The sequence below is a fragment of the Rana temporaria genome, chromosome 3 (genome assembly GCF_905171775.1).
Source record: "Rana temporaria chromosome 3, aRanTem1.1, whole genome shotgun sequence".
In the NCBI taxonomy this organism is placed as follows: Eukaryota; Metazoa; Chordata; class Amphibia; order Anura; family Ranidae; genus Rana; species Rana temporaria.
This window is the reverse complement of record NC_053491.1, coordinates 155,360,282-155,385,521: the sequence shown is the minus strand read 5'-3', so window position 1 is coordinate 155,385,521 and position 25,240 is coordinate 155,360,282. Positions and strand designations below refer to the sequence as shown.

Below are 25,240 nucleotides of genomic sequence, written 5' to 3'. Positions count from 1 at the left end.
GCCAGTGATTTTTAAAAATTAATTCAACTTCTTTGTATTGGCTATGGAAACCCGAGATAAAACTCCATTCGTGAATGTTTTTTCTTCCTCTCTGGGGTTGCGAAGCAATCAGGCAACTGGAACGGGCAAGTTGTCCAAGGTCTTCTATGATCCTATCCAAGTGGTTGTTTTTATATCCTTTTTCCAAAAATTTCTCCTTAAGAAGGAGGGACTGTGATTTGAAGTCCTTGTCATTGCTGCAATTACGTTTAACACGCATCAGCTGACCTTTTGGAATGTTTTTTAGCCACATCGGGTGGTGTCCACTTTGGGTAGGCAGAAAGCTATTTGCGTCTGTAGGCTTGAAGTAAACCTTGGTCCCCAATTTGTCGTTATCTCTAAAAATATTTAGGTCCAAAAAATGGATACTGTCCTGATTATATTCACTAGTCAGGTGAATATTGTGTCTGTTTGAATTAAGATCCTTTAAAAATGACTCCAATGATAAAAGTGAACCAGCCCAAATAAAAAATAAGTCATCAATGTAGCGTTTATAAAATAATAACTCCTTCTGTTGTGTTTTAAAAATCGTTTTGTCCTCCCATTCGGCCATGAAGAGGTTGGCAATGCTCGGAGCAAATTTAGCCCCCATAGCAACTCCATTATTTTGTGTGTAAAAACAATTGTTATACCAGAAGTAGTTATGTCCCAAACAGAAATCTAGACGATTGCGGAGAAATATTTTAAGGTTATGTGAGAGATCTTCCCTCCTAGATAGGGCCCAATTCAATGATAAAAGGGCGTCGTCATGCTGGATGATAGTGTATAAAGATGAGACGTCGGCCGTCACTAAAAACACATTATCCAGGCCAGTAAAATCTATCTCTTGTAGTAGGATAAGTAACTCTTTTGTATCTTTTAAGTATGCTTTGGTGGCCGTAACACTCTTTTGCAGATAATGGTCCAGAAACTGGCCAAGTCTAGCTGTCACGGATCCAATTCCATTGACGATGGGTCTTGCTGGTGGACGGAGTAAGTCCTTATGGATCTTTGGTAATGTGTAGATCGTTGGGATGCGACAGCTGCTTGGGACCAGGTATTTTCTCTCCTTATTGGATATAGCATTTGAACGATACCCCATTTGTACCAATTTCTGCAAATTAATCTCATATTGGGGTGTTGGGTCCCTCTTTAATTTCGCGTAAGTGTTAGCATCTGAAAGCATATCCGACAATTGAGTGTGGTAAAATTCTTTACTCAAAATTACTATTCCTCCACCTTTGTCTGCCGGTCTGATTACTATCTCTTTTCTCTTTTCCAATAGCTCAATACCATCCCTTATGTGTCTTGGATTTACGTCTTTTTTTGGGTTTATTAATTCTAAATCCCGTAGAAGAAGGCCTTTAAAGACATCCAAGGGTTGGTTAGCAGTCACAAGGGGGTTAAAGAGTGATTTGTTCCTCAGTCCACTATCAGTGGCTGGTGTAGGAACTCTGTTTGCACTGTTTGGGTACTTGTTTAAAAAATATTTTTTCATGCTTAGTCTCCTGGTGTATTTATGTATATCAATAAATACGTTGAATTTATTAATTGGGCGATTGAGGCCACATTTTAATCCCAAGTTTAAAATATTGGTTTCCTTATTTGTTAAAATTGTATCTGTTAAATTAAAAATCCCTCCTAATCGTAATCTCTTACTCTTCTTTTTTTGTTGTTCCTTTGTGCGTCTTCCTGACCTGCATCCTCTGGATCTCTTCTCCATGGGTCTGGGTGAGGTCCTCTCTCTCGATCTAAGTAAGGTTGATCTCTCCACTGCGGGTCCACATAGGATGATGTTTGATTGCTCTCCCTGTGTTGTGTATAATATTGAGGTAGCGTCGTAGGTCTCCCCCGGTGGGTTGATGCTCCCCTGCCCCTTTTCTGCCATCCCCGGCCTCTCCCTAAAAAAGGACGGGGTGATTGATAATGTTCTTCACGTAAGGGTTCATATCTATTGTATACAGGTACCTGGTGATATGTGTCCGTAGGTGGTGGTCTCTGATTGTGATTGCCGGGAACAGTGTTCCGACCCCTACCCCTTGACTGGTTGGGATTGCCCCTTGTAGGGGTTGAGCGGATGTACGGTTCCTGGGTCAAACTTTGTGCCCTGTTGTTAGTGGGTTGTAGTGCTGTGCTGGTGGACGGTTGAGGTCCTTCGGTACTTTGTTGTTGTGTTTCCATAATGTCATTTTCTGCTATATCTGCAGTACTATTTTGCTGCCATAGATATATATTTTTGGTTCTGAAGTCACCAAGGTCACGGTGGAACTTCTTTATTTTTGTCTTCTGGGTATCTTTATCGACTTTTTCCAGTCGTTTCTTTATTCTATTATTAAAATCTATAATTTGTTGGGAGTCCTTAATAGGATCTAGTAGTAAATTTAATTCATTTATTTTTGCCTCTAATTTAATCATTTTCCTCTTTTTTCTTTTCAAGATAAGTTCTTGTAATTTGTGACCAACTCCATTGAAAAAATCGAGCCATTCTTGCATGGAGTCCCTATCATCAAGTCCATCTTGTGGAGTCACTTCCCATCTGAGGCTCCTTATGATTATCTTTTCTTTCAGATATTGTTCCAGTGTACATATGTCCCACCATGTTCTCACCTGTTTCTCCAGTGTGTTTCCCAAGGTGGTTAGTGTAGTGTTATAGTTTGTCTGTGCAGTTGTGAAAACACACTGGAGAAACAGGTGAGAACATGGTGGGACATATGTACACTGGAACAATATCTGAAAGAAAAGATAATCATAAGGAGCCTCAGATGGGAAGTGACTCCACAAGATGGACTTGATGATAGGGACTCCATGCAAGAATGGCTCGATTTTTTCAATGGAGTTGGTCACAAATTACAAGAACTTATCTTGAAAAGAAAAAAGAGGAAAATGATTAAATTAGAGGCAAAAATAAATGAATTAAATTTACTACTAGATCCTATTAAGGACTCCCAACAAATTATAGATTTTAATAATAGAATAAAGAAACGACTGGAAAAAGTCGATAAAGATACCCAGAAGACAAAAATAAAGAAGTTCCACCGTGACCTTGGTGACTTCAGAACCAAAAATATATATCTATGGCAGCAAAATAGTACTGCAGATATAGCAGAAAATGACATTATGGAAACACAACAACAAAGTACCGAAGGACCTCAACCGTCCACCAGCACAGCACTACAACCCACTAACAACAGGGCACAAAGTTTGACCCAGGAACCGTACATCCGCTCAACCCCTACAAGGGGCAATCCCAACCAGTCAAGGGGTAGGGGTCGGAACACTGTTCCCGGCAATCACAATCAGAGACCACCACCTACGGACACATATCACCAGGTACCTGTATACAATAGATATGAACCCTTACGTGAAGAACATTATCAATCACCCCGTCCTTTTTTAGGGAGAGGCCGGGGATGGCAGAAAAGGGGCAGGGGAGCATCAACCCACCGGGGGAGACCTACGACGCTACCTCAATATTATACACAACACAGGGAGAGCAATCAAACATCATCCTATGTGGACCCGCAGTGGAGAGATCAACCTTACTTAGATCGAGAGAGAGGACCTCACCCAGACCCATGGAGAAGAGATCCAGAGGATGCAGGTCAGGAAGACGCACAAAGGAACAACAAAAAAAGAAGAGTAAGAGATTACGATTAGGAGGGATTTTTAATTTAACAGATACAATTTTAACAAATAAGGAAACCAATATTTTAAACTTGGGATTAAAATGTGGCCTCAATCGCCCAATTAATAAATTCAACGTATTTATTGATATACATAAATACATTAGGAGACTAAGCATGAAAAAATATTTTTTAAACAAGTACCCAAACAGTGCAAACAGAGTTCCTACACCAGCCACTGATAGTGGACTGAGGAACAAATCACTCTTTAACCCCCTTGTGACTGCTAACCAACCCTTGGATGTCTTTAAAGGCCTTCTTCTACGGGATTTAGAATTAATAAACCCAAAAAAAGACGTAAATCCAAGACACATAAGGGATGGTATTGAGCTATTGGAAAAGAGAAAAGAGATAGTAATCAGACCGGCAGACAAAGGTGGAGGAATAGTAATTTTGAGTAAAGAATTTTACCACACTCAATTGTCGGATATGCTTTCAGATGCTAACACTTACGCGAAATTAAAGAGGGACCCAACACCCCAATATGAGATTAATTTGCAGAAATTGGTACAAATGGGGTATCGTTCAAATGCTATATCCAATAAGGAGAGAAAATACCTGGTCCCAAGCAGCTGTCGCATCCCAACGATCTACACATTACCAAAGATCCATAAGGACTTACTCCGTCCACCAGCAAGACCCATCGTCAATGGAATTGGATCCGTGACAGCTAGACTTGGCCAGTTTCTGGACCATTATCTGCAAAAGAGTGTTACGGCCACTAAAGCATACTTAAAAGATACAAAAGAGTTACTTATCCTACTACAAGAGATAGATTTTACTGGCCTGGATAATGTGTTTTTAGTGACGGCCGACGTCTCATCTTTATACACTATCATCCAGCATGACGACGCCCTTTTATCATTGAATTGGGCCCTATCTAGGAGGGAAGATCTCTCACATAACCTTAAAATATTTCTCCGCAATTGTCTAGATTTCTGTTTGGGACATAACTACTTCTGGTATAACAATTGTTTTTACACACAAAATAATGGAGTTGCTATGGGGGCTAAATTTGCTCCGAGCATTGCCAACCTCTTCATGGCCGAATGGGAGGACAAAACGATTTTTAAAACACAACAGAAGGAGTTATTATTTTATAAACGCTACATTGATGACTTATTTTTTATTTGGGCTGGTTCACTTTTATCATTGGAGTCATTTTTAAAGGATCTTAATTCAAACAGACACAATATTCACCTGACTAGTGAATATAATCAGGACAGTATCCATTTTTTGGACCTAAATATTTTTAGAGATAACGACAAATTGGGGACCAAGGTTTACTTCAAGCCTACAGACGCAAATAGCTTTCTGCCTACCCAAAGTGGACACCACCCGATGTGGCTAAAAAACATTCCAAAAGGTCAGCTGATGCGTGTTAAACGTAATTGCAGCAATGACAAGGACTTCAAATCACAGTCCCTCCTTCTTAAGGAGAAATTTTTGGAAAAAGGATATAAAAACAACCACTTGGATAGGATCATAGAAGACCTTGGACAACTTGCCCGTTCCAGTTGCCTGATTGCTTCGCAACCCCAGAGAGGAAGAAAAAACATTCACGAATGGAGTTTTATCTCGGGTTTCCATAGCCAATACAAAGAAGTTGAATTAATTTTTAAAAATCACTGGCACATTTTATTCCTTGACAAGATTTTAAATACAGTCCTCCCGACCAAACCCACTTTTATATACAGAAAGGCAGTAAGTTTTGGGGATAAAGTGGTGAAAAAGATCCTAGACCCTCCTAAGAAACCCCCAACAATATGGGAAAAAAATGGTTTCTTTGCCTGCAAAAAATGTTTACCATGTAAGGAAGCTAATAGACCAAAAAAATGTATCGACACCTTCACTTCCACCTCTAACAATACTCAGTTCCAAGTAAAATCATTTATAACATGCAACACTACTCATGTCGTCTACATGCTCGAGTGCCCTTGCCATTTAATGTACATAGGCAGAACCAAGAGAAAACTCAGAATTAGGATAGCGGAACATGTTGCAAACATTAAATCGGGATTCAAGGACCATAATGTGTCCCTTCACTTTCTGTTGCACCATAACCACAACCCTGCTGGTCTAAAATTCTGGGCCATAGACCATGTTGAACCTACCTGGAGAGGGTGTAATCATGTGAGGATACTTTCACAGCGTGAAACGGAATGGATCTATTTGGCAGGTACGCTGGCACCGAAGGGCCTGAACATTGACTTGGACATAAATTGTTTCATTAGTGACCTTTGATGTATGAATTTACGTACCACGTGAACACAGACCCCGGTTGTGTTCTAAGCTATGGCGATCACTAACTAACAAGCTCATAATAGTACCTGTCCCCGTATATAGATGACCATATAATGATCATATATATCATCAGTTAAACATATCCATTCCCTGTATTATATGCCTGTGAACCAGGAATAGACACACATACGGGCCTTATCCCTATACCTCAGCCCTATGATCAGTCTATTTGTAGATTTACAAAATTGTACATCTGCTCCACATTACTAATCTCTCTCTCTATATATCTATATTTATATTTATATTTTTATATATATATATATATTTTTATATTTTTATATTTATATTTTTATATTTTTATATATATGTATTTATGGATCACTATTTTTATATGTGTGCTCCTATACAGTATATATAAATTCCCTTTTATTTATTCTCTGATTATCCTTCAATAATGTCATTAACAGCGGTTTTCGGGTGCACCGCACTGTACATTATATACTGCGTTTGTTTTTTTAATGTCTTGGGTATATTACACCTTTTAAGATATTTTTAAACTTTTTTACCATATGCGTTTTTTACATGTAGATACATAATTCATGTCCTTATATCAGGCATGTCCAAAGTCCGGCCCGCGGGCCAATTGCGGCCCCTGTTCCAGTTTAATGTGGCCCCCCTGGTAATTTGGATATATACTGTATTTTTCGGCGCTGCCTCGGAGGGGACAGGGAGAGGGGGATCGAGTGCTGTCAAATTACATACAGGAGAATCTCCTGTTTACTCAGTGACATCTGTAATAGGAAGTCCCGTCTCCTGGGCTGCCATTGGACGACTCCTCTGTCTATCATAGAAGGCAGGAGAAATTGTATTAAAGAGGCTGCTGTGTAAACAGGAGATTCTCCTGTATGTAATCTGTTGGTGCTCATCCCGCCCCCCCTTTGCTCTGAGGCTGCATTCATGGCAATGGAGAGGTTGCATTCATGGCAATGGCGAGGCTGCAGATGGGCACTGATTAGGCTGCTTTGATGGGCAATGACCCTTATTTTGCTTTAGTTTTTTTGTTAAATTTTTTTTTTCCCCTGAAACTTCCCTCCTAAAGTTAAAGTGTGTGTGTTATACGCCGATAAATACGGTATATCCAAATAACACGCCCACGCTCATCTCTTCACCACACACAGCCACAAAGGCAAGAGAATTTGTGTTGGGCAGTGCATTGGTGCTCGAACGAACACACTTAGACCAAATTTTAATGGTTCAAAGAATGTCAGGCAAAATGGCCGGCCCTTACGCATGTTCACTTCATCAAATCTGGCCCTCTTTGAAAAAAGTTTGGACACCTCTGCCTTATATGGTATTATACACGTTAACACCCTATTTTGACTGTGGAGATATCACCACTTATAGTATTGGATAGACCAACATCCGTGTTGAATACACCAATCATCTACAATGTACACGCAGCTCGCAAAATATATAACTTGCCTTAAACAAATGGCGCCGGAGTTACAATATAAAATGCACATCTAGTGTGCATTTGTGAGGCGGAACAATGCACCCTATAAGTGACCACTGCATGGTGGTCACTTTGTACATTAAACAAACATACCAATAATCTTTCTATCAGTAGCTATATCTAATGCTAGCATGCTACCGTAACAAGTTACCACATTTAAATTGCTATTCCGCAACTTATGGGGATTCTTGGATCCACATCACTGTCCGCCTGTTCACCCATACACGGAGCGGTGATGAACGATGCCAGACACTCCCACCTCAAATGTGATTGGCTATGACCAATTGTATCTTTGAAAGTTTATCACCAAAAAGTAAAACGAAGAATTACCTCTCTTTTCCTGTTTGATATATGTATTAACTCATTATATTATCTGTCATCGATACCGAGATCGCTCATTTAAACAAATGATCTTTTTTAATGACAGTACTCACTCGTGAGAATACACGTCTCCCCGTATGTGCCATTTACCAATGGCACATATCCCAACATAAAACGGGGAAGACGCGATCTCACCCCCCTTTTTTTAGGCTTATGTGGCCATATTAAAATGCAGTTTAGATTTCCTAAAAACATTATTCCTCTTGTAAACCCATTAAACATCCCGGCTGATGTCCATCTCTATGTCCGGATCTGTTAGCACCAATCAGATCCGGTGGGCGGTAAGGACATAACCAATAGTCGTTGGATGCTGGGGTATAAAGAGATAGTGAAGGCGTCATGTAGCCACGCCCTCAGTCGAAGTCGGAAGTGACGAAACGCGTCAGGGCGTGGCTACAGTTAGACGCTACACGGAAGTCGAAAGTGCGTTCCACCGCGCTTCATCTTTTGTCCAACACAGCAGGAGAACGAGACCAGCTGATCTACAGCACTCGCGCGGCTCCCGGGGACAGAAGCTGATTGGTGAAACCATTTCAATATATGCATACCTTTTTTTACAATATTGTACGGGCATTAATCAAAAGGTTTTTTCCATGCTTAGGAGGGGTCATTGTTTAGTCACATTACACTATGATTTTTGTGTTTCTTTGCCTCCTATGTACCCCCGCCTGAGTTGATTTAACCCGCACAGTACCTGAATACACAGATGGTTTGTTAGCAAATCTCACTTAGATTTGCTGTGGTAAGCCTATTTCCTCCTTTTTGGGCGACTTATCCACATTTTTGGTGCATTCACAAATTAAATTTTGTTTGGTATAAGGTGCTTATATACCATTGATCGATCACCTCCCTCACCATCACTTATTCAGGATATCCATCTGAACAGATTATTTCTGTTTATAGCGCTGTTTTATCACTTTGAACAACAGTTCACTTTTATTTGATAACTTTTTAGTATACACTTTATAGATGGGTCACCATTTATTTTAAATAGCTGCTTTTAGAAACAACACCTTACATTATTGGTATTGTGTCTACACCTATAGATAGTGCGTCACCACCTCACTATCACTTTGCTTGAAAGATCAATTCGCTTCCTGGCGCCGGAAGTGCAGCAGTAGGCCTTGTTGTACTGCACCTTCTTTTATATATAAGCAAGTGTAGTCTTCATAGACTGTAGAACTGACTGGGCATTCTTTCAGTTGAAACTCCTTAATTGGCAGAAGACCACAAGGAAAAGGTAACAGGAATGTATATGGCTCCAATAAGGAGAAAAAATTAATTTGCCTGTCAAGCTGAAATTTAGCTGTTTCATAAGGAACCGGATGAATTTCTGTAAGTGTGTGTGTCAGAATATAACAGTAGAGGAGATTCCTGCATCTCTTGTGTGGAGGCACGGATCTGTCAGTTTTTTGTATTTCCCCCCACTGATTGAACAACAAAGTTTAGAAACAAGGCTGTATACAAGAAACAAAAGGTCTGATTTTTAACCAAAATAAATGTTATTTTCCGCCAGATTTATGTGAAGGCAAATTAACCAAAGGGCATTTTTTTAATTATTTGCACACATTTTAATATCAATTTTTTTTTCTAGAAATTACTTTAAAACTCCAATTATATATTTTCTGAAAGCAGGGACCCTGGAAAAAAATTGTGGCAGTTTTAACTTTTTAAGTTGCATGATATTTGGGCAGCTAGTTATCAGATGCAGAGTTTCAGGGAAAATACACTCAAGTTTATTTTAGTGCAAACAAACACTATTATACCGTTTTAGTCAATTATAAAAAAATAAAAGATGAGGTTGCATCAAGTAAATGAATACCAAAAATGTTAAGCCTTAAAATTGCATGCACCCAAAAAATTACAAAGAACAGTGGTATCACTTTAGAGTTAACCGTGAATTATGACCTTAAAATTATTGCTCTCATTCTGAATGTCGTTGCAATGACTCACGTGTCGTGCAATTTTGTATTGGACCCCCAATGTCTACCTGCCCCCCCCCCCCCACTGCAGCTATTGAAGCATACATTGTGATTGATTAGCTGCTACCCTGGCTACAGCAGCCGGGGAATGACCAGAAGTGATATAATGCATGCAACTTCCAGGTTAATTGGTCGCAGAGGGGATCGGGAAATGGAGCACCCCCAACTGCCTGGTATGAAATTATGTACCAAGTTGAGTAGTCTAGAAAAAAAAAATTATTGGAGAACAAAAAAAAGCTATATTTTCTTTTGCATAGCACCATCCTGAGTGTACAGCAGAGCACAGCCGTCCATGTCAGTGACAGGCTGTATGCTTCACTTAGGCTGTCTGGGCAGAGAAAACACAATTGTCCTACTAAAACCCGCTAATGCTCTACTAACTGCTCAAACCAATGGCCACTACTCATACTTATACTACTAGACCTCTCTGCAGCCTTTGATACTGTTGACCATCCCCTCTTCCTCAAAAAAAAAGCTCCACTCTTGGCCTTCAACACTTTGCCCTCTTCTGGTTCTCCTCCTATCCAAAAACCGTCTGGGGTGCCAACATTGCGGGCTCCCTGGACGTGTACGTGTCCATATGTTGAAAGTCTGCAGCTACAGTATATTGTAGCTGCTGACTTTAAAAAAAAAAAAAAAATCCCCAGTGATCCTCGCTCTGTAAAAGATTGAGCACCCCTGCTTTAAAGCATCAAGGGCATGTCTGAAATTTGCCCCTAAATTTATATAGTTCAAATTTCTGTTGTTGGTGATCATTTTATAAAAGTCTGCTCAAGTTAACATGTTTTTTTACTCTTTGCAGTCTCGCATGATACCTGAATAACAAATCACTTTTTTAGGTATTGTGTGGTCTATGTTTGTTATATGGTGTAGTCCATGTTTTTTTTGGGGGGGAAACGCATGCTTTTTTTCTGGTGATATTTTTTATGAAGAAGCAACAAATCAAACTAAGCCTTGTACAAAACTAGAGTTCTTTTGAAATTAACATATTGTCGTCAGGGAAACGAGACAATATCTACCCTAAGGCCCGGTCGTACACGGTTCAAATCTCAGCCTGTATAGCAGGAACCGAGTTTGATTCAAACTATTAATGGGCAGGCTGTATATGTAATGTACAACCAGCCTGCTGGATTCGTTTGCGATCATTGCAAATGGCTGCTATAGCCACTAGGGATCACTGTCTTCTCCCGGCGGGGAAGACAATTGCTCGGTAGGAGGGATTCCCCTGTCAACACTCTGTGTTGATAGGGGAATCATGCTAATTTCTTTCCTGCAACCTGTGTTTGTCTTTTTAGAGTGTTTCAGCTCCCACTTCCTCCCGGGGCTCCCTGGCGCCTGAAGGAGGGTCACCTCTTCCCCCTCCCTCTCAGCAATCTACTGGAACACTTCACAGGTCCCAGATGATTGCTCGGCCAATCACGGTTGGGCAGCGCGGCTCACGCATGCGCAGTGTGAACCCACAGCCGGGCGGCCACAGTAGTGATGCAGGTGCTGTGGAGAGGAGGGGCAGACCAGCGGGGCTTCATTCCCCTGCATTGCAGGACCCTGGGACAGGTGAGTGTCCGATTTATTAAAAGTCAGCAGCTGCAGTATTTGTAGCTGCTGACTTTTAATATTTGTATTTTAGTAGGAACACTGCTTTAATTGTAGTGAGGGCTCATTATTACAAAGTAAAAGTGGCCAGGTTTGAAACTTATGTTGTATAATCTTACCCATGTAAAAACTTTTAATGTATATATTTAACAGTATTTATAAACTTCTCAGTCTTGCTCATTATTAGTCCTCCAAAGATATTACATTTTTTTTTTTTTTTTCTCGATTATACATTTTCTATTACTTTTTCAGTCTTTGTTATTGATTATTTTACTGTGTCTCTCAACATCTCTTTGATCTATCGTCACTCCCTTTTAAGTCCTGAAGTCGCCCTCATTATGTTCTTAGAGAGATCAGCATTTTTCTTTTACTCTTTACAGATCGAAAAGCAAGACATCCTTGAGAGAGTCAATGACACGGTAATAATATTCTCCTCTCCACAAGTGTTGGAACATCACCTGAACTCTGAGGTTATCTGTCGGATTAAAATGGATGGCTTTGAAACACCGCTACAGACAGCTGAACTTTCTTTCAATTACATGTCTGATCCCACTTTTGATAACTTCACAGATGGTATATTGAAGCAAGTGAATAATCTAATTAATGCCAAGGTAATTTATGTCGTGTATGATGACAATGGTTATTTTATATGTCTACTTTATGTAGGATGTTCAGAAGTCGTCCCCCCCCCCCCCCCCCCAATTATTTATTATGAATACATGGTATTCATGCACTAAAAGGCACTCTTCCTTTTTACAAACCATAAGAACTTTATCTGCCATCGTGATCCCTCAGCTTGGGCACAGTCAATACGATATGCAACTCTGTGTTAAAAGGACAGTCCCCTATTCCCCTTCCTTATGTGGAACACTGAGCGAAAGACACCAGAGGCAAATTTGGAAAACCATAGCTCATTGATCAGTCAAGACCTCGTCAATTAAATCTATTGTACACTGCTGTGTGGTGTGGCAGGAGGACTGTCTTCTCAGCTGAGTGGGGTTGCTGGTCTGGCACAGACTCGGTTATTCCTCAGCAAGCTTAGGATGTCTTCCAGAAAGTGGGGAAAGGGAGCACAGCTGGGAACGGGGCAGCAGTGTCACCAACCGGTTTTGGGGTTTCTTGTCATCTTCCCGCTGAGTTTTGTGCATCTGAGCCACTACGCCTGTCTGGTATTGTGGCCACTACAGGAACATCAACCTCAGCTTGTGTCTTTAAGGATGACTTGGCTGCTGCTTTTGTTGGCACAGAGGGAAACATTGCTGGCATGCTCACCTCCGTGGCACAAGATGGTAAGAAGTGGAAGCACTCCCCTTCACCAGATTCCCCTTCAGTTGTAGAGGAGGAAGAGTGGGTGGATATGGATGAGAAGGTGGTTAGAATAGAGGTTGAAGGTCAACTGCTGGATTCCACATCTGAGGAAGAGGTTTAGGGGCTGTCTGTCTCTCAGTCTTAGAGGGTGTAAGTTCAATCCCTTTCTGAGATGGCTTGATCTGATTTCAGATTACCTCCTGCTGAATCCTCATTGGTAAAGTTCTCTTTGGGATCGTTGTCTTCCTCAGAGTTAACAAGCTTTTTCCTTGCACTCTCTCTTAGAAGAGGAGATGTTTGCTGAATGGGATCATGTAGATAAAGTGTTTGTTCTGCCAAAGAGATTTTCGCAACTTTATCCAGTTGGATCCCGTTGCATGCAGAGGCAGACATTAGTAAGGGGTTAACAGAAGTAAGAAGTGTGGTAGAAGGAGCACTTTGGGGAATTTCTAGATGTTTGAAGAGTCACATGGTGGTGGAAATGTTTGAACAGTACACTACTGGACTTGTTTATGACTTTACACTAATTTGCTTTAGGCTTTTTATCACATTTATGAAGCATTCGGATATTCTGTATTTGTCGATTATATGTTTGTAAATAACTTCAGCACTGTATTAGTTGATACACACTTTTGTTCAGGGAGTAACCTGTATGGTTCTACCGGTTAAGTCTCCTCTGTGTCCATGACACTTGAATCTGGTTTTGTCTGTTTTTCAAAAAACACCTTTTAAGCCAGTTTGTGAGATTCCATTTAATTCTGTTCACATGAAGAAAAAAACATATTTTGTTTGGTTTCTATCACCACGGCGAGAAAAGTATCCGAATTGATGGCCCTTTCCTGTAAGGAGCCGTTTTTAGTTCTCCAACGTGACAAAGTGGTACTGTGTCCTCATCCGTCGTTCTTACCAAAGGTGGTTTTGAGTTTTCATTTGAATCAAGATATTGTCTTGCCTTCAATTTTACCAGTTCTTAATTGCCAGAAGACAAATCTTTGAACACATTAGATGTGGTTCCGACTGTCGAGACATATTTGAAAATATCTGCAGCAATCAGGCAGTTGGATCTATTGTTTGTCCTTCTGGAAGGCTCTAGGAAAGGCCAGGCGGCTACTATGTTGACCAGTAAATGGTGTATCTAGGATATTATTGAAGGATAAGGTTCTGCATTTCCAGGTAAAGGCACACTGTACTAAGAATGTGGGACCGCTTAGGTTCAATTCAACCTTAGGCATCAGTGGCTTAGGTTTGCAAGGTCGCAACCTGTTCTTCAGTATATACCTTTACATTTTTTACCAGGTTAACTTAAAGGCTGCTGAGGATGCTGCCGTTTTGCAGGCAAAAATCCAATTATTTTGGTGCAAGTGCGTTTTATAACATTTTAAAATAATTCTGGACAAGTCTGGAATAACATGCCACACTGTTGTACTGCTCTGTCCCATCGTATGTTTAAAATGTTCAATAAAAACATATTAAAACAAAACATTATGAATACACAGGACACCTTTTTCACTAATGGAAATTAAACTCACTAAATAATACTAATGCCTCTTATTACATAATTTGCTTATGGTGCCCTCTTGTGTTTGTTTTCTATAATGATCACTGGTGTATGTTTATATCCTTTTTAGGAATAACCGATGCAGCTAAAAGCCGCTCAGTTGTTATCCCAGAGAACTGGTGAGGGGACATCCCGCCGCTTTCCGCCACTCTTACCGGGCCTCCCATCCCACCGGGAGACCCGATCCGAGATCCGCCACTTCCAGCAGCTAGAGACAAACTGGCACGAAGCCGGAAGCGGCTTCGTGCCAGTCTCCTGCATGTAAACACGGAAGCAATGTCACAACGTCTGTTCCGGTTTAATCAGCTGCCAAAAAAAATACAGTATTCAGGATCAACGTTTTTGGCGATCTGAATACTTTGAAGCGCAAAGGAGGGATAGGGGGTCTTTTAGACCCCCCCGATCCCTCCATAAACAGCAATAAAAGTAATCAAAAAAATAAATGTCAAAATAAATAAGAAAAAAAATCGTCATCGTCCGAGCGAGAGCAATAATTCTAGCACTAGACCTCCTCTGTAAACTCTAACCTGGTATCGGTTCATTTTTTTTTTTAAAGCGTCGCCTATGGATATTTGTAGGTACCATAGCTTTTTGCCATTCTACGAGTGTGCGCAATTTCAAAGCGTGACTTGTTTGGTATCTATTTACTCGGCGTAACATCATCCTTCACATTATACAAAAAAATTGGGCTAACTTTGTTTCGTTTATTTTTAATTCTTTAAAGTGTCTTTTCCCCCCCAAAAAATAGTTTGAAAGACTGTTGCACGAATACCGTGTGACATAAAATATTGCGACAATCGCCATTTTATTCTCTAGATTCTATGCTAAAAAGATATATATAATGTTTGGGGGTTCGAAGTAATTTTCTAGCAAAAAAATACAGATTATAACTTGTAAGCAACAAATGTCAGAAAATGGCTTAGGCATGAAAGGGTTAATGAAACTAAACTATATATTTTTAAATTTGAGAAATAAAACTAATATGTATTTTAATCTGCAACATAATTTTATTTGTATGACAGATTAAAGCTTTTGATGCTACAATAACTAAACTGTTACTATTATCTTTATTTGTGTTTACAGACCTCAATTCATAGATTTGAACTGAACCCTTGTACCCTTTAGTTTTCTTCTTTTTTTTATTCTGTGTAGTAAAGTATTAGTCTTTCTTGAGTATAGTATTTAGGAGCACATTGCATGATTATTTATACAGCAGTGATGGCAAGCTGACACAAATTGTTAGTTCTAAATCAACATCAGCTAAAGACTCCTATATAATTCTAAACAATTTCCAAACCCAAGTACTAACTGCTGCACAAGCTTCTACACGTAAACAGAAGAACCTTTACCACCTCTGAGCCAGTTCCTCCTTCGTTTGTGTCTCTCACATCCCCCTCCCAGACACTTCAGCTTACAGTGGGAGAGTTTCAGGCAGTGCTGTCAGTCCAGTGTGCAGGAATGTGGCCAAGTGGTGATTAAAAGGTACAGGCTTGTGAATCGGCAGTAACAATGCTGATAGCTGCACCCTATGCAACATTTTTTCACCCTTCTGTAATGCAAGCAGGCACAGCCTACATGAGTTGCAACAATGCCTTGAATTCAGGAGAAGCATTGTTGCAACACCATCACAGGAAGCTGCATCAGGAGAACTTCACTGGCAGGATTAGCAGGTATATATGGGAGGCTGGAGTACATTTATTTATTCAAGGGAGGCCATAGTAGTTCTGCAAATATAGTGGTGCCATCATAATCCACCCCTTTGGCTTCCCCTGTCTTCATTTACAACCCTACCTTCTAGTTGGTAATGCACGCATACAGCAATGGCACATGAGGTGCCTTTAATGCACAGGCTACGAATGACAGCTTGGCTTCAATGTCTTGCATTGTGAAATGTAAGGTGGCATTTCCCAGCAGGAGCAGAGCAAAGTTGTTGTTTTTTTTAATTTATTTTAGTAATTACGAACAGGTGAATTAATAAGCTCTTGTTTGGCAGCAGTTTCTGTAAACATACAAAAAAGAGGGATGGTGCTCATGTTTTAAAAGGGAAATCATTTTTCATATTTAACCACTTCCATACAGGGCAGTTATACACCCATCCATACCAGGCCTATTCTGGCACTTCTCTCCTACATGTACAAATCATATTTTTTTGCTAGAAAATTACACAGAACCCCCAAACATTATATATGTTTTTTTAGCAGACACCCTAGGGCAGTGTTTCTCAACTCCAGTCCTCAAGGCGCCCCAACAGGTCATGTTTTCAGGATTTCCCTCAGATGAAATGGCTGTGCTAATTACTAAGGCAGTGAAACTGATCAAATCACCTGTGCAAAATGATGGAAAGCCTGAAAACATGACCTGTTGGGGCGCCTCGAGGACTGGAGTTGAGAAACACTGCCCTAGGGAATAAAACGACGGTCATTGAAACGTTTTATCTTGCACGCCATTTGCGCAATAATTTTTCAAACGCCTTTTTTTTGGAAAAAAATTGTTTCATGAATTAAAAAAAATAACAAAACAGTAAAGTTAGCCCAATTTTTTTGTAAAATATGAAAGATGATGTTACACCGAGTAAATAGATACCTAACATGTCACGCTTTAAAATTGCGCACACTCATGGAATGGCGCCAAACTTCGGTACTTAAAAATCTCCATAGGCAACGCTTTGAATTTTTTTACAGGTTACCAGTTTTGATTTACAGAGGAGATCTAGTGCTAGAATTGTTGCTCGCACTCTAACGCACGCGGCGATACCTCACATATGTGGTTTTAACGGTGTTTACATATGTCGGCGGGACTTGCGTGTGCGTTCGCTTCTGCGCGCGAGCTACTGGGGACAGGGGCGTTAAAAAAAAAAATGTATTTCTTTTTTTTTTTTTTTTTACATATTTATTTATTTTTTTACACTTTTTTTTTTTTTTTTTTTTTTTTTTTTTATTATCACTTTTATTCCTATTACAAGGAATGTAAACATCCCTTGTAATAGGAATGTGTGTGACAGGTACTCTTTATGAAGAGATGCGGGGTCAATAAGACCCCACATCTCTCCTCCAGGCTGGAAAGCATGAAATCGGTGAAAAAAAATTCACCGATCTCATGCTTGTGGTTGCTTAGCAGCCGCAATTGCGGCTTTGTTTACTTACGGGGACCCGGGCGTGACGTCATCACATCGCGCCCGGGTCCTCCGACGGTCATAGAGATGACTGGTGACCATCTGGTCACCAGTCATCTCTATGCTTCCTGCCAGCGCCGGACGATTCGTTCTCCGGGCCCCCGATGGCACGGGAGAGCCCGGAGAAGCACCGGATGGCGGCGGGAGGGGGGGATGTCCCCTCCCGCCGCCTGTAAGAACGATCTAGCGGCGGAATCGCCGCTATGATCGTTCTTACGTTGTGCAGAATCGCCGGCAGGAGAGAAGGATATCTGAATGATGCCTCTCGCTGCAGGCATCATTCAGATATCCACCCGGAAAGCCCAGGACGTCATATGACGTCGTCCTGGATCGAGGAGGGGTTCCTGCCGCCGTCATTTCACAATGACGCGGTAAGGAAGTGGTTAAAGGATTAGTCCAATCAAAAGCCGTTTTACATTTTTTGATGATGCAGACTTAAATCATTAAAAGAGCAGTTTTTGCACTTTGGATAAGTTGCCACTAAACCAATGATCTTTTTAACTATCTGGAAAAGGGAATTTTCTCACTGACCACAAATGTAAGGAACTTTTTTCTCACACATGTACAGTGAGCTGTGGATGCAGTCATTTTAGTAGGGGTTCTACAAATTTTTCCCCTCTTTCACCTCTGCCATTAATGTAAACTTTTTTCTTTTTTTTTTTTAGGGAGCTGGTACCTATTTTTTGCAGCTCCCCACTCTCACTTTGTCTCAGGTTCTAGGAAGCTGTAGGACCATTGACAAAGTTTAGCACAATTAGCACATGCGCAGAGCCGGCTGTGAGCCAACAGCAAGTCACAGCCAACGCTCTGCACTCAAGATTACAGTGCCGGGGACCCAAAGACCAGCAAACTGGTCCAGGAGGTGACGATCCCTGCACTGATGAGTACCTGTTTATTAAAAGTCAGCAGCTACAGTATTCATATGTGCTGGTTTTTAAATGTATCTACAAATGACTGTAGTTCTTTTTAAGGGTTCCTCTATCTTAATGTTGTGACAGACAGGTTTTGGTTTGGCTTTCAGTCATAGCAAGAAGTCCCACTCTCCCTTTTAGGTTTAATTGTATTACTTTTGTGGTAGAAAATGCAAGAAAAGTCAAGTCCATAAGCCATTGGAGTACCCAGCACAACAATCTCCTTTTTATAACTGAAATTTTACTTATGGCTGGACTTGATATTTCATAAAATGATTATATATTGAACCAGCACTGGCAATCTTATGACCTCGGTTGAATGGCAGGCTGTTGCACATTATTGATTTCATTGTTTCTTATGTAGGGAAAAAACCTGAATGCTGCAATGACAATGCAAGAAGCTAAGGCATATGTTGGACAAAGTATTTGCAAAATAAGTACATTGACATTAACGGATTTATACTGTGTTCCGCCTGAAGAGCAGCCTCAACCCCGAAGACGCCATAAGAGGGACACCACAGACAATTTGCCAGAATTTACGGTATGTTAAAAATTCTCTAGGACAGATCTTGTCTTCAGTTTTCTGCTAATTACATCTTGATCGCCATGTTCTAGGTCCATTATGGAAATGATGGCTGTACTGGAGGGTTTAGCATGCAGTGTGGCACAGTCAGGTGTAGATTTTACTTTTTTGGGAATGCAGCATTACATGAAACCATTCTAAAAACTATATATTCTTTTTGCATTATTTATTGTGTGAAGTGCTTCACTTAGAATAATTGAGTTTGTAGTAATGACAAAGTCAAGTTTAGCAACATGATTAAGATCAGAGACATTACATTTTGTAAAGTGCATCCTCCAACTGCATCCTTTTTCCCTGGGGCTCCAAAATGGAAATGCATTGGCAGTTGTCTCCCCTGCACCCATTAAATAGATTTACGGTAGGTGAATGATGGGCTCCACCCTATGAATTTTAGATTTGAATTACAGAATGGTAGCTCAAGGAGTGAGGAATGATCACATATAGCCTCAAGCTAAATACACTAGTAATAATTGTGGTGGGTCAAAGTAAGGAACTGCAGTTTACGTGCTTCCTTGCTGTAGTCCTGCAGCCTGCGTTTTTTCCTGACTTTTCCTTTCAGTTGGGTGCTTTACTATCCATGTGGTAGTTAGCTCTTCCATTTATACAAGAGGAATGAAACCTCATTGAGTTGTAGTTTCTCCTTTACTGTAAAATACTCGAATGCTTTGTCAAAGACTTGTCATAAATGTTTTTTTTTTTTTCTGTTTAGGTTCAGTTTGGGAACCGAGAATGGGTGCTGGGAAAAGTAGAATATGGACAGTCACCAGTAATACCTCTGCATACCATTATTCCTGTGATCCTCATACCAATGATTTTAATCATTGTTATATCTATCTATTTCTACCGGTAAGTGTTTTTATATATATATATATTTTTATATATATATATATTTTTATATATATATATATTTTTATATATATATATATTTTTATATATATATATATTTTTATATATATATATATATTTTTATATATATATATATATATTTTTATATATATATATATATTTTTATATATATATATATATTTTTATATATATATATATATTTTTATATATATATATATATATTTTTATATATATATATATATTTTTATATATATATATATATTTTATATATATATATATATATATATATATATATATATATATATATATATATATATATAAATATATTATGTTCTTTGTGGCTTTCCAGAAAGCCATAAATTATGTGTAATAAAAGTAAGATCCAGCACAGGTGTGCAAAGCTGTTGGCAATTACATATGTGCTCCAATAGTTCTGCTATTTTTGTCATCTTCTGGGAATGGTTATTTTTGCAAATCTACATCCAAAGCAAAAATTGCGTTGTAACGGTAAAAATGTATAATCCTGTACAGCGTGCCCACTTATGGGCTTGGTGTGCTTGAAAAAGTCTCTAATAGATCACTGTTAATTCTGTAGGAGAAAGAGTCGGCAGGCGGAGAGGGAGTATGAGAAAGTCAAGCAACAACTGGAAGGATTAGAGGAAAGTGTCAGAGACCGCTGCAAGAAGGAATTCACAGGTAATATTGGATTATTTGTTGTAAAAATGTAAGCTTAAAATGTATCTGTGTTTTCACCCATTTCATTTGATCCCATACAGATGTTAATATGTAATATATTCTGACCCCGCTGTGTGGCGTCTCTTAGCCATCCATCCGATGACATCACCCGGACAGCCCGCCTCTTGTGATGCGTGACCCCCCCCCCCCTTCCCAAAGCACCAATCCCCCCTTGTTGAGGGCATGTTGCCTGGTGTGGTTCAGGAGAGAGGGTGGCACTCGCACGCTCCCTCCCCTTCCTGACCTGTCGAGCGGCATGCTTGCATAAGGGTCTGGTATGGATTTTGGGAGGGACCCCATGGCATTTTTTTTTTTTTTTTTACATTCAGCTGTCGGCGGTCATCGGTTGTTAAGGACGCAGCAGCTGGCTTCCTGGCCCCCCCCCCCCCTTAGAAACCAGCTATACAAAGTGCAGGATTTTCAGGATGCCTAAGGCCCCACCAGGAGACTGCACTGCCACTCCTGGGCAGCAGTGTAAATTGGACTTTCTGGAAGCACTTTTAAACACTAGTATCTGAGGCAGAGAAAATAATTATGGAATGCAGCAGTGCGTTGATGGGGAAATTTAAGCAACTGGACCTGGACGCGAGTCATATTTTATACAGCATCTCCTTAAGAGGTTGAACTTGTTAGGCATGAATTTTTGATCAACCTAACTTGTAACTGTTATATTTTTAAACAGACTGGGCTAATATGTTTTCACATTTAACTTATGTTATGTTCTGATATAGACAAGCCTTCTCCATGTCGTGGTTATCTGAGATAATGCTTACCTGGTTGCACTTCACAGCCTGTTAATCTCCTTGAATGATGGTCGTGTCAATAATCTTTGGCCTTCCCAGTCCACGCTGTAGAACAGGTTTCTATGTGAATTAAGTCTCATAAGGTTTTATAGCAATAGGAGTAAAGTTTAACCAAGGACATGCTATCCATACAGACCAATACCCTAACCTGGCAACTCCAAAACACTATTTTTACAGGGAGACCAGACACTGACACTAACATTCAGCATGGCATTATATCAAGTTTTTATGGTTTGTTTTTAGATCTCATGATTGAGATGGAAGATCAGACCAGTGACCTCAATGAAGCTGGTATTCCATTTTTGGATTACAAGACCTATACAGACAGGGTTTTCTTCTGGCCATCAAAAGATGGAGAAAAAGACGTGATGATCACCGGCAAATTGGACATTCCAGAAGCAAGACGCCAAATTGTAGAGCAGGCTCTTAACCAGTTTTCTAATCTCCTGAACAGCAAGTCTTTCCTGACTATTGTGAGTATTGGGTTAATAGCAGTATTTATGAATATTCAAATTTTCTTTCCTGGCGCCTACTTTAGGCAATCGCCTTACCTTCTGACTACTAATGCTTTTGAATTTATTAATGTTGCACTAAGGCATGGGTGCTCAACCTGTGGCTCTCCAGCTGTTGCAGAACTTCAAGTCCCATCATGCCTCTGCCTTTGGGAGTCATGCTTGTAACAGTCAGTAGCTTGCAATGCCTCATGGGAATTGTAGTTCTGAAACAGCTGGAGAGCCACAGGTTGAGCACCCATGCACTAAGGTGAAGATGTCTCTACATGAGGCTCAGCAGATGGAATTACTAGATACCCAACAATGGTCCTAATATTTCCAAAACCTCTAACATTTGGGACAATTATCTGAAATTTTTGTAAAATGTGAAGTTAAATCAGATATGTAGCAGCAGGCAGCTTTGTGAGAAAGAAGTTGGTGTTTTTTGTACATTAAAATTGTATACCCCTTGTTCTTTCTTAGTTCATCCATACTCTAGAAAAACAGAAAGGCTTCTCTGCCAGGGAAAAGCTTTACTTTGCCTCGCTGCTAACGGTTGCCTTGCATGGGAAACTAGAATACTACAGCGACATAATGAGAACCTTATTTGTAGAGTTAATGGAACAGTACGTGGCCAAGAATCCCAAACTGATGCTCAGAAGGTAAGAGTAAAATTTTGATTGCAGTGTATATGTAATATACAGTATGAGTATGTAAAGCTATTCACACAAGATCCAGCATTATGTCATGTGACCTCTAGTACACATGCCTAAATGAGTGGGCTTATTTAAATGGAAAAGGGCAAAGAGCATTGAAGATTAGTCAGGTTAGTGAATGGAAAATTCTGACTCCTGTGGGTTGCTGCTCTTGTCTTTCACTCTCGTACTGTGGCATTGGTCTTTGGTCTAGTAGACATGGGCCGAATGTCAGGAGACCTCGGGCGGTTCAATAAAAAACAGCTGACATTTCGTGTTTATGTCAGACGATCCTACAGAAGCCGGACGAGCATGCTGGAAAACCAGCAGCTGACCGACTCCCGATCGGCTGAGAGCGCTGATCTGAGTGTTCTGTTGGGGGGTGTCCCCCTCTAAGAACACAGCAGCGCAGCAGGGGAGATTGCTGTACCAACATTGGATTGTTCGTACATCTGCTCTGACCGGAGCTGTCAGTTTTTCACACTAAAAAACAATTGGTGTATACCAGGCTTTAGTGAAACATTTGACACAAATTTGTATTTGTTTAAAAATGCTTTCTCTTTCGTTCATGGACGGACACAGTTCCAAATATTGACAGTAGGGTTATGTTCCGTCTATCAGGAGAGGACTAGGCAGACATGTTAAACATGTAACACAGCAAAGCCGAACAGCACCGCCCAGGGGAAGGGCCCTCTGGTCATACCCCCTCACCCTGCAGTCAGCAGCTCAGTTTTTTTCTGCCTAACATAGGAGAAGGACCTGGCTCCCTAGGGGCCCATTGGTCCTAAAGAACTTTTATTTTTTTAAACTTTACTTTAATATTTGTATTTTTGATCCTGAGATCTACTATCAACTGTCGGCTGGATAATATAGATCCTTGTTGTCTCCCCAGTCTGGCCATCGAGTGTGAGCAGACCTTAAGCTACACGCGGGTTCGGCCGCGACATACCCCATTGCTCCAGGAGTGGCCGGTGAGCTATATGCTCCAGGGCTCACTTATGACAGGGCTACTGCTGTCTGTGTCACGGTGGGCCGTGGCCGACAGACACTCCATACTGCTCAGCAGTGGGTCTGTCAGGAACGCATCCAGCGGTCCCAGCGGGACGGGCAAGTACGGTTCCTCCTGTCCTGGTATGATGGAGCAGCTGGGCATTCCTGGGGTGGTCGCTTAGGGGGTCTCTCGTCCTTCCTCCCCATCCCTTCCCTCCTCCCCATGCATTGCTGGGCCTGCTGTTAACCTGAACTGGGAGCTGTGCGCTGTGTGGGGGTCCGCTAATGGTGTGGGTGGTCTGCCATAAGGGGGGCCTCCGCTCGGAGGCTCAGCATTTGCGGCCTTTATTTAACCTCAGAATTGCGCCGGCGGCCATCTTGTTGTGGGTTAGCACTGGTTTTGGCCTCTAGCGCTGAAAATGCAAATTTCTGAACGGTGCGAATGACCGATCACCTCAGAGACGCCTCAGGCACACACTGTGCAGGGAGATAGAACGGACCGCAGCGCTAAACAGTGCCCAGGTCAGGGCCATGAGTTCCTTTGGTTTTAACCCCTCGGTCTATAGCAGCAAGGAGTGTGAGCTTTTTTAGTGTACCTTGACTTAGTCCCTGAGTGGCTGTCAGGTGAGCATGGTGTCAGAGGCTGGCGCTTCTTCCCCAGAAATTCCTGTGATAGCAACTGGTGCCCCAGTACCTGTGTACGCTTTGTAGGCGGTCCTGGAGTTATTTGTTGCCAGGGTGGAAGTATTGGCCACGGCCCTGGTGTCACGGACTCTTACCAAGTGGGCAAAATTGTTGCACTGCGAGCTGGAGAGGCAACAGGCTTCCCCTGGTCTGTGTGGAGTTGGCTGACCAGTTGGTGCATGGCCTTACGTACGTCTGCGATGCAGCTTTAGATACAGCTCCCCTGCTCTCCAGAGCCTGAGTATCTGCTGTGATACTACGTTGCCTGATTTGGCTAAAATGCTGGTCCGCAGACCAGATTTCCAAGAAGGCTCTGGCGGATTTACCCTTCCAGGGAGTGAGGCTATTTGGAGATTCGCTGGATGACATTATTAAGAATGCCACTGGGGGTAAGAGCATGTTACTCCCACAATCCAGAAAAGGTAATAAGCCATGCCGTAGGCCATGACCCTCTTGTCAGAAGTGGTATTTTAGTCAGTCTGGGCCCACAGGTAAGCGTTCCCAGACTGACAAGTGGCCAGCTGAGGGACAAAAGCGTCCCTGGATTCGCAAGCAAAACAAGCCTGAGAACAAATCTGTGATGTATGAAGGTTTGCCCTGCCCGAATCTTGGGTGGGGGGTCGCCTTCGTGAGTTTGCAGCTCGATGGACCTCCCTGCTTTCCGACCAGTGGGTTTGCAAAGTGGTTTTATGAGGGTACAAGATAGTTTCTTTCTGGTCCACCAAACCTTCATCATCTTCCGGCTCATCGGAACGCCCTATTAGGTGCAGTGCAGGACCTGCTGAGGCACGGTGTAATAGTACCTTTTGCCGCTGCCGGAAAGGTTTCAGGGATTCTCCTCCCAATCTGTTTGTAGTCCCGAAAAAGGACGGGGTCTGTCCAATCCTGGATCTCAAGGCCCTCAATGTCTTTGTGAGGGTACGAAAGTTCAGAATGGAATCAGTTCGCTCTGTGGTCGCTGCACTCCATCCAGGGTATTTTCTGGCGTCCTTGGACATCAGGGAGGCGTACCTGCATGTCCCCATATATTCCAGGCATCAGAGGTTTCTG

The 25,240-nt window shown here is 41.3% G+C and overlaps 1 protein-coding gene across 4 annotated transcripts in view; it reads left to right on the top strand.

Moving 5' to 3' along the window:
* The window catches only part of PLXNB2 (plexin B2), a 296,169-nt gene that overhangs the window by 244,893 nt on the left and 26,036 nt on the right, over positions 1-25,240 (top strand). For all 4 annotated transcript variants that reach the window (XM_040343685.1, XM_040343687.1, XM_040343688.1 and 1 more), the window contains 6 exons: positions 11,795-12,025; positions 18,728-18,904; positions 19,656-19,792; positions 20,388-20,488; positions 21,574-21,803; positions 22,305-22,483. In XM_040343685.1, coding sequence (XP_040199619.1) covers positions 11,795-12,025; positions 18,728-18,904; positions 19,656-19,792; positions 20,388-20,488; positions 21,574-21,803; positions 22,305-22,483 — 1,055 coding nt within the window. The remainder of the gene's footprint in view (positions 1-11,794; positions 12,026-18,727; positions 18,905-19,655; positions 19,793-20,387; positions 20,489-21,573; positions 21,804-22,304; positions 22,484-25,240) is intronic.